At 41.0% G+C, this 10,967-nt stretch overlaps 1 protein-coding gene across 1 annotated transcript; it reads left to right on the forward strand.

The window, feature by feature from the left end:
- The first annotated feature begins 2,679 nt into the window (after window positions 1-2,679).
- Window positions 2,680-3,372, forward strand: LOC125954706 (circumsporozoite protein-like). The gene has a single exon (XM_049685210.1). The coding sequence runs from the start codon at window positions 2,692-2,694 to the stop codon at window positions 3,232-3,234; it is 543 nt and encodes a 180-aa protein (XP_049541167.1). The 5' UTR covers window positions 2,680-2,691; the 3' UTR covers window positions 3,235-3,372.
- The last annotated feature ends 7,595 nt before the right edge of the window (window positions 3,373-10,967 follow it).

Genomic DNA, 10,967 nt, shown 5'->3' on the forward strand with positions numbered 1-10,967 from the left:
ATTGAAAGTATTGTTTATATTGCAAAACGGTGGCTACAATGATCTAGCACTTAACAGCAAATCGATGGAAAAATATAATTGCTGAACCTGACAACCAACAACTTTTAACTACTAGTCTGGTTTTGATGGTAATGTTGTGTTTTACCTGAATTGGGGAATTGAATTTGTCGAACACTATTTTTACAAACGCCGATTTGCAACCGACTAGCTAAACGGCCCGGTTACAGAGCTACGCAACATGACCATGCTTTTCTGCTTTATTGTAAATGCGCGTTTTTCATCATTTTGGTTCATCATGTTCAAGCCATGTCCTGCTTGATCCGCGCTTGATCTTCCGCCTGTCGGCTGATTTTTAATTGGCAAGGACGATCTCGAGGAAGAACAGCACCTGCAATGTCACGGTCCATCATGTCCAGGGCATGTCCTGCCATGTCCAGGTCCAGGTGTGATTTCAGGTCCATCAGGAAATGCGACTCACTACTTTCCCAGTCCCGGTTGCACAGCCTTCGTTTCGCTATGATAAGAATAGAAAATCTGGTACGATGTGTTGCAATGATCGATCCCATTCGGATTCATCATAAGGCTGGGTGTTACCTGCTGTGAGGTGACACTCAAAAACCACTAACAGCGCATGCCATTTGCTGACCATTTCCAGGTTCTAGTAGCCGCTCCTCCACGGTGCCATTGAAAGCGATTAAGCCACCATTTTTCCGGTGACTTACCAGGCCACCTGTAGGCTGATCTTCGATTGGCAAGGGCGATCTCAAGCAAGAACAGCTTCTACCATGTCCAGGTGTGATTTCAGGTCCACCAAGGAAATGAGACCCGCCACTTTCCTCTGCATACTAGTGCGCACCCCTTCATAGGTTCCTCCTACCCCTCCCCCCGTCCCCTGCACCCCTCAACCCATTTCGGATGCCTGCATTAAAAATAGCAAATTAAATTTCACTTTAATGATTTTTATTGACACTTTTAATAATATACATTCACAAATCATAACACTTAACTTACCCAACTCCCTCAATCCTTCCTTCGTTGGTGGCCGAGCAGGGCAATCGATCGCTCTTCGTGGCTCGATCGTGGCTCTCAGCTCGCGATGCGGAGGTATCTGGAAACACACAAAAAGGATATTATTCACTTTTATAGCACATAAATCACTGTTATCACTGCTCACAAGCACTTTTTACTTACCGCAAAACTATTCCGCTGCCCCGAAGATGCACGTACAGGAAATTTCTGGAAGAGAAGTATTACGCATCAGACGATCAGAATGATCATACAAATATCGCTTGAAATACTTACCGGATCATACAGGATCATAGAGTTGTCGTTGCTGTGGGTGTTTAATAGTCTGAAACGAGAAGAAAACCCACAAAATGTGGGAAAAATAAGCATATTTTTTGATACTTACGCGCGAGCACGATCAGCACGCTCCGATCACCTTGAACACCGAACAGGACTGTTTGACAGATTTCTCTTCCTCCTTTTCTTTCACCTCCTTCGGATCGGGATGTCTCGAAAGTTCGTTGGAATCACATCACACTTAACATTGTTCAACATTGCATAAAAAAGTGTTGGAAATGCAACGAAATGCAATGTTGTATGTTGTTGTGAATTTAATAAGGTTTTTAAAAATGTTTTGGACAATGTTTTAGGTATTATTAATGAAAAAACTTGTGGTTAAAAAAAGTACAGTTTCGTTTCTCGGAGAGACTATTCCACGAACCTCATGATCCTTAGATCTGAGAAAGAGAACTCTAGCCGTCCCTTTCTCGCAAGTGCTTAGGCTGAGGTTACCTGAAAAGTTCCTTGATAGCTGATCACAGCCAAAAATGCTAAACATTGCACAAAAAAGTGCTGTAAATCGGATGAAATGGTATGTTACATATTATCTTTCATTTAAAACGCTTTTTGAAAATGCTTTGAGCGCTGTTTTATGTATTTTTCAATCAAAAACATGCTATTCATTTTCATCATCCCGGGGAACTTTTCATCGCGCCTCAAACTCGATCGCATACAGATGCATTCGCGTTCAGCACCGCGTGTATTTACACGGATGATCCACGCCGGATCGGCGAAGAACGAGACGGGAAAAAAAATTCGTCCTGAGCGAAAAGAAGGCAGCACTAAGAGAGGCGCGAAGAGCGAGAAAGGAAAGAAAATTCGCCTCGAGCCGAAACAGGATGGAACTATAATGTTGCATGGTGTTCACCGATTTCCCCACCCGAGAGGGGAGGCTGCCCGCTGGGCTCTTGCCCCATACTGGACCAAATATACTGGGTATTTGCTACCTGCAGGTATACCTGCTACCTGCAGGTATTTGCTACCTGCAGGCTGCTATAGCAGCTTGATCGGATCGGGAATCCTGTGGGAATCGTTACATCGCTGAGACGACAAAGGTTGGTAAACTTACAAATTCACGCGCATTCATTTCGTCATTCCTCACACGTTTTCGCGCGAAAATAGCGTACCTTAGTAGAGCTGGACGTTAGACGCGAGCTAATTCGATCCTATTACTTATACTAACGTATTATAACTATATGTTAAAAAAAACGCAATACGCAGGTTGGTATTGCTGATATAATTACATTTTTATTTTACAGTCATATCAATTGTATCGTCGTCTACCCCTGAACGGGCCGCGATTAGGCCGAACGGAATGCTCCAACCTTCTTGCCATGTGTCCTATTAATGTCAAAACTTTGTTCCTATCTTGGCGATTTTGCCGCTTCTGAAATTCACGCCGCCCGGCCCGGTATGTCCTTGGGAAGGACTGGAGCTGGGGGCCCGGCATGGCCGACGGGGGCACCAGCATGGCCGACGGGGGCACCGGCATGGCCGACGGGGGCACCGGCATGGCCGACGGGGGCCCCGGCATGCCCGGTGGACGCACGTGCATGGCCGGCGGGGGTACAACAAAAAGTAGACCATACATCCACATTCCAGGTCCAGGTGGAGCAGGCGCCGATGGAACCGGTGGAGCAGGCGCCGATGGAACCGGTGGAGCAGGCGCCGATGGAACCGGTGGAGCAGGCGCCGATGGAACCGGTGGAGCAGGCGCCGATGGAACCGGTGGAGCAGGCGCCGATGGAACCGGTGGAGCAGGCGCCGATGGCACCGGTGGAGCAGGCGCCGATGGCACCGGTGCCATCGGCGCAGCCGCTGATGGCTCCGGCGATTGGACCGGCGTGGACGGCTCCTGCTCCATCTCCTAAGAATGAAAAAAAAAAATGAAATAAGAAAAAAATGGATTAATCCCCCTAAATCAACTAAAAATCAATCTAAACAACTAACTAATTAAAATCAACGTAAAAAACTAACTCTTACCTCGAGGAGCGCCTCCCCTTCCTCCATGATGTTGTTTTTCCACATTTTTTTGTAGTTTCGAAGCACGTAGCAAGTAAGCACGTAGTAAAACTCTGTAAAGTAAGTCTGGTAGTAAAACGGAAGATTAGCCCCCGTGAACTTTTTATCCTTTTTTGTCGGGCGAAATTCGTTTCATTTCGCCGAGCTTTCAACCCACGAGCCGTCGCCCTCCAAGTCGGTTGTGCTGCTTGACATTCGGGTAAATGTTTGTAAACATACATTCGGGTTTCCGTTGTGTTCTGAAAAAAGACGGTACGAAAGATAGTTTTTGAATATTCTGCTTCGGTTCAACGTTCTACATCCTATTTTACAATGCCGTATGCAAGTTGTGCAGCTTTATTATGCGACAATAACAACAGAAATGTGAAAAATCGTGAAACAGTTGTAAAGTTCCATCATTTTCCGCGAGATAGTGGGCTAATGCAACAATGGATCGCATTTTGCGGGCAAGATACGAATTGGCGTCCGAATAAATACAGTGCTATATGTTCGGAGCATTTTAAAGCTGAGGATTATCAGTTAGCAAAATCTCCATTGATCAAAGGTCACCACAATTTTGCGATTTTTGAAGGCAACAGGTATGATATTATAAACATTCAATAGTACTTTTATTCTTAGATTAACTTTTTTCTTTTAGCTGTTCCCTCTGTTTACGAATCCAATCAATATACGCCTGTAAGTGCGAACCAGCAGGAAGAAGAGCTGGCACATACAAGCAACGCTCTTTATAAGTCGTCCGGAGGATCGGATTCGGATTTATATGTAAATAGCCTAGATTTACATGTAAATAATTTCCTGTCCCCGGTTCAAAATCGGGATGAAGAAGAGTTTCCCTCTCCTTCTTCATCCCTCGAATTAGAAAATAAGAGATTGAGGGAAGTTAATACACAATTAAGGATAACATTAAACGAACTTCATAAGGAAAACAAGGCACTGAAACAGGAACTCCATAAAAGCAAAAAAAAAATGGAAAATATTGAAAAGAGTCCTATAGCGAAAAATAAAATTAACTATATTATAAAAGATAGGCCTAAAGCAACATTATCAAGTAATCAGTTGGATGTAATTTTAAACGTAAGGAAACGGGTAAAGTGGACATTAGACGAAATAAGCGCAGCTCTTACATTAAGGTATTTTTCAAAACGAGCTTATAAATATTTAGCTATAGATTTAAAGTATCCACTTCCTTCCATATCCACATTACAACGGCATGCGAGAACTTTTAACCTTAAGCAAGGTGTATTAGAAGATGTAATCAATATGATAGGGAACTTTACTAGAACTTTTAAGAAACAGGACAAGGAATGTGTCTTAAGTTTCGATGAAATGAAGGTATCTAAAGTAATGGAGTACGATATTGCAGCAGATGAAATTATGGGTCCTTTTAATTATATTCAAGTGGTTATGGCGCGTGGCCTTTTCCAAAAATGGAAACAACCCGTATATATCGGTTTTGACCAAAAAATGACGAAGGAAATCGTGAATACTTTAATAGAAAAACTTTATCATAAAGGGGTTAATGTGGTATCCATCGTAAGTGATAATGCTTCAACTAATATATCTTGCTGGAAGGAATTGGGTGTAGTAAGCTATAATGAACCCTTTTTTAACCACCCTGTGACAAACACTAGAGTTTATGTAATTCCGGATGCACCCCATCTTTTAAAATTGATGAGAAATTGGTTGCTAAAGCCAGGTTTTGAATATAATAAAAACAAAATTCAATCCGATATATTATGGAATTTAGTATCTGAAAGAGATACTTTAGAAATTACATCGACATTCAAACTAACAAAGGGTCATATTCTGTTGACTTCTTTAGAAAAGCAAAACGTGAGAAAAGCAGCAGAATTACTGTCGTGAACAACAGCTGTTGCTTTGCGGCACTATTATCCACACAATGAGAACGCGATCAATCTTGCCAACGTTATAGAAAAAATAGATTTATGGTTCAATATTTCTAACTCGTGTAGTCCAGTCGCCAAGCTGGACTACAAAAAAACGTTTACGGGCAACGAAAATCAAATTTTAGCTCTTGAAGAAATGCACGAGTTCCTGGAAAACATGCGAGTGATAGGTAAAACGAATTTGAAAATTTTTCAAAAATCGATGCTAATGCAAATTACAGGTCTAAAACTATTATTCATGGATATGAAGGCAAAACATGGCATCACGTTTTTATCTACACGAAAGGTAAGCATAACACTCGCAAAGCAAGAAATTATTGTATAACTAATATAATATTTCTTTTCTATCGAACAGCTAAATCAGGATGTGCTGGAAAACTTCTTTTCACAAATTAGACAGATTGGTGGGGTACACGATCACCCTTCACCTATAAGTTGCGTTAATAGAATTAGGCTAATAGTTTTAGGCAAGACACCAACTATTTTGAAAAACCATACTAACATTGAACAAGTTGAGGCAGAAAATCTAGAAGAATTTGAAGAAGAAAATGAAACATTTATAATGGCAACATTATTTTCTGGGCCATCTATGGCAGTACCAAATCCTGAGTTACCTGATCGAGAAAACTCTGAAAGTAGCGACATATTAAGTTCCGTTAGTAGCACGATGGGTGAAAATACAGGTCAAGAGAGTGACGGCCTACAATATATAGTAGGATTTGTAGCCAAAAAGTTTCACCTAAAATATCCGGAACTTAATTTAGGTACTCAATCATTAAACATTAGGAGCGAACATTAGGAGGATTGTTTTATTTTACATTTAGGTCATTTTACTGGTATAGCTCCGCCTCAATAAAAGATCGAGGGAGGGCCGATCCGACTGTCTGCTATTAGAAGAGAACGTGAAAGCAAAGCTAGCGGTGGAAAAAGGAACATATTAGACAAATGATAGTAAAAGCCGAGCACGATTGCGGAGCATGAAGCGAACAAGCATAGAAAAGTACAGATTTAGTGGCAAGACCATGCTTATTGTGGGTTGTGCAGCAACTAATGAAAGACAGAATTCATACAGAGACAATGTAGGCCAACGCCGCCAACATTTTTTGTTGTTGTTCTACGTTCACCGTTCGATCGCTAGGAGCGCTTGGGAGAACGTGTATTCCTTGCTAGAGATTAGAACAGAGGAAAACCACTTGTCGTGCGGCGGCAGCGGCGGTGACGACCAGCAAAGGATAACCAACTATTTTTGCAGGCTGTAAAATAGCAGTACCCTTCGCTTTCGGTGGCGCGATTACGATGATAACACGGTGGTACGGAGACGTTTGTTGCAAATGAGCTGTAAGCTCGTGAGCGATAAAGGACGTCCCGTATAGCTTTCATAAAGCTAGGGCCTCAACTTCTATTGCGCCTGAGCTGTGTGGGTCGTGAGTGGCGTCTTCGTTACTATTATCGTGAGCGAAGTCGTGTCTCAATCGGGCAAACGATCGCGAAGGGTGGTGCGGTTTTGTGTGTTTTTAAACCCAATGGGTTCATCGTGAATGGTACACATTCGATAATGGAAGAGAAACAAACGAAACTATCAAATCTATATATATAAAAATGAATGTGTCTGTCCGGATGTCCGGTATAGACTCCGAAACTACTGGACCGATTGACTCCAAATTTGGTATGGGGGGGTTTTTGGGGCCGGTGAGTGCTATAGGCATGGTAAGAAACCCCCCGCTACCTTCCTTCATGCCCTTCTCTAACACTTGATTGTTAAAAACATTCATTACTCCGCAAGTTATGAACCGAATACCATTAAAACTTGCACAATTGTTGATGGTCATCTGAGAAACTATGGGACAAAATTTGGTCTACATCGGATGAGAGGAAAGGGGAGCTTCCATACAACCCCAATCCTTAAAATACGTCCTAGGGCAATATGGGTATCGTTTCCTAGGTTTTGATGGTCTCTAAATCGATTGGATTCACTTAATACTGTTTTACTTGCTTCTTTCACCTATCCACCATCACCACCCTCCATTCCGTACATCTTGCAGAGCAGAGTGAGGGGTGGGAAGGTTAGATAGTTGCATTTAACGTATCGGATTATGAATGGTAAACGATCGGAATTGCATGCACAAACATATAAAGCAGCAGTGACCGAATAGTTATAGAAAGCAATACCAACATATCCTATCTATCAAGAACAACTTGCGATTGGAATGATCACCGAGAATGTCGAGAGAAAAGAAAGACGTTGATTTGTAGTGCGGTGCTTTTAGTTATGATCTACCATGTGACTATTTAAATCATCGTAAACTGAATACCGGAAAAATGGATCAAGTGTGTCGTATTGTAATGCCGTTAAATACACAGCATTTGAACTTAACGAGCTATGTGCAAGCCGAATACTAAAGTCAAACTTTTTTTAAAAATACTTGGGAAAATATAATTCGTTGTTCCAAATGACGTCATTTAGCCCGAAAGGCAAAGCCTTAAAACTCAAACATCATGTTAACTGTCCAGCTCATATTTACAAGCACGTCGCATCTCTATTTCCAACATCACTAACGTACCTAGCTCTTTATTTGGTTCATTGATAAATCTAATACTACCAAATTATGGAATAGATAAAATTATATCTACTGAAATTTTAAAGTTCCTGTTTACGATAAGCCCACGAACGATCAAAGACAGTACGAAGTCTGTCGGGGCAGCTAGTATACATATATTTATTATAGCAAAAACGATAAAGCGGATGGAGATGAAGCGGTACAGGAAAAGACGGCAATGGTGCGCGCGATCTTTCTGTCCTAGGAAACAAACACGACTATATATAGTTCGCATTGAATCAATTTAATGATTCTCGTAAAACCTCCCGTAGCAGGGAATATAGACCAGGTGTTCGGAATGGGAGGTTCAGTTGGGCAGTTGGTTTTGTGAACGAGAAAGTTCACAAGACAGAACGATATCCCAGATAGATAGCCTACCAGCAAAAGGGAGAGAAAGCGAGAGAGAGAGAGAACCACTGTGGAGTAGCTGAATTACTTCCGAAAATCCGAGTCGTGGCTGAACAGTCAAATTGATAGCAAATTAGCAAATTATATCCCTATCGCCGGGTTTTAGTTGGTAGTTGGCTAGCAAATGGTTTTAAAAACTTGAGCGAAGGATTCGTGCCCACAGTCACTGGACGCCGCAGTTTATCCAAACAATCACTAGCATCCTCGATTCTCTCTGCCCTATTGTTTCTGTGCTCAAAGAATGTTCCGTTCCGGAAATAGATGGATCGGCAAGCGCAAAAGAAGCGCAGAAATCGCTCGGAGACGCGTAAATCATTTCTATAATCATAACCCTATACATGGCAGGCGCTAACAACACGGCAGAAATGTTGAAAAAATGGAAGAAACAGAGTTAACATTTAATATACATACCTATATATATATATATATATATATACATGCATCTATATATATATATAAATACTTAAACGCATACCTATAAAAGTATACATGGAAAAATATATAAAGTTATATTTTTATTATTCACAAAAGAAGAACCATATATATATATATTAAAAAAGGTGTTTGGCGATGGCTAAAAGATGATAAACATGAACAACAAAAACAAACAAAAAAAAAACGAATACGGTCGGAAAAGCGAAGAATGATGTTTAAAATGAAAGCGATAAACTATCGGTTAAGCGAATCCTTTCTATCCGTCTCTTATTGGTACAGTCGTCGCCGCGAACAATGATGTTAAGGAAAGGAGCGTTTTTCCACGTAGGATTCACAGACTCGTGCGTTACCACTTGTAAGATTTACAGCTACAGAGCTCTTTAGTTATTTTCTATCTGCTTGTTGCGTTCCAGTAAGTTCCTCTCGTTCGTTCTCGGAACATCAGACAGACAAAGCGGACTGAGAATCCGGATATATACATAAATATATATCTCTCGGACTCCAGAGGCACCACCTGCGCTTCGCGTTTTGCGTTTAATTGTTAACCGATTGTTCTCTTCTATTATCAACCTTGATTATGTAAAGCCGTGTTTTAATCTCGTTTGTACATTGTTGCAGCCTTGCTGATGAGCCTTGATAATTCCCGTAGCGCTCGCCATGTTAACGCCCGTTTTTTATTTTAATTATTAGCTGCTGAAGCTTTAAGGATATTAATGCGCTCCCTTCCGCTCTGTGAACGCCGGAAATATGCATTACACGTGGTTTCCCTTGATCGTTCCCTGCAGTCACACTGACATGCAAACATCATCCTTACTCCTAATATCGTGGTTAATTTATTATTAACTCGCTTCGCTGACCTCTCGCGTTGTTGAGATGGTTTCTATCCCTATTTCAGCTTACCCTAAGGGTAGTAGGGGACGTCATTCAGTTCTAGGGGGTTATGTTTCCATATTTGTCAATATCGTTTCGTTTGCGCAATTCCTTTGCTAAAGAGACTTCCATTATCAGCGCCCTCTGTTATGCTATCTCAATATTATCTATTCCTTTAGCCTGTTCTTTGTTATAGTTTATACTCTAGGACAAATGGAGAGTGAGGTAACGAGGTGAATGAGAACAAGACAAGTAAAACTAAACGCAAAACGTGTTTATTACGTTACAATACGAGCGGGCCGGTTCACATATTAATCGATTTGTGGAAAATACAAGTTACTGGTGTTGAAGTAATTTTTTGTTGTTTTTTTTTTTAGTTGTTTAGATTTTCTTTCAGGTTTTTTTAAAATCATGTTTGTGATAATATCACTCATTATTTACGCCCTTCTATTTTGGTTGCATAATTTCATTCCTTTGGCATATCATTTTTAGGTTCTTTGACAATGAATCGTGCATCCTTTCCTTACAGTAACACAAGCACTAGCTGCAAGACAAAAGGCTGCGACGAAACGACAGCGTGAATCGATATATACACATATTTATTCTTGCTTGTATCGAGCAAACGGAGAGGGATATTGAGTAGAAAGGGAGAAGATGAACCTACTTACTACTGTAAGCTGTAACTGGGTATCCGGGGTACGTTTCCTCATTTACATGGTATTCAGGAATGAAAGGAATGAGGTACTTATGGCTATCGATTTTATTTCCCCATTCATTGCGTCAACATTCGTATCGAATAGTAAAATCGTAAGAAGAGAACAAAACGAGTTAACGAAGAAAGAGCGGGCAAAAATGGATAAGCATGAAACACAGGAGATAGGTAACAAGTAGTATCCAATCCAGAGCAGGTTGGCTGTATGACTAAATTCAAAAGTCATACATATACACACTCAAATATACACACACACACACAAACACGGATCATACTAATAGTGGAAAGTGTATTAGCTTAGCAGATTAACCGTTGTTTGTTAACATTTTTTCTATATAGACCTAGTGTGGGGACAACCGAGCCACACAAATTGTTCCTGAATTGGGCTGACAGTAAAATGAAGAAGTGGAAATCGGAACTGTTGAAATATCGTTGCACGATTAAAAGAAAACGAGGAACGACTAACAAGTTTTTGAAAAATGAACGATCAAACGAACGTGTTAAGTGTGAAGGCATTTGTTTAAAAATGCGTATAAAGTTTGTGTACTTTTACTGAAAGATTATAATAATTTATTGCTGGTTCGGCAGATGCGCCTCCCCCTGGAGTGGTTCAATCACTCTCACTCAATCACTCCGTAGCAGTCCTCGTTGTAGCGCCATAGGGAGGACGAC

Source organism: Anopheles darlingi, chromosome 3, assembly GCF_943734745.1.
Source record: "Anopheles darlingi chromosome 3, idAnoDarlMG_H_01, whole genome shotgun sequence".
NCBI classification, from domain to species: domain Eukaryota; kingdom Metazoa; phylum Arthropoda; class Insecta; order Diptera; family Culicidae; genus Anopheles; species Anopheles darlingi.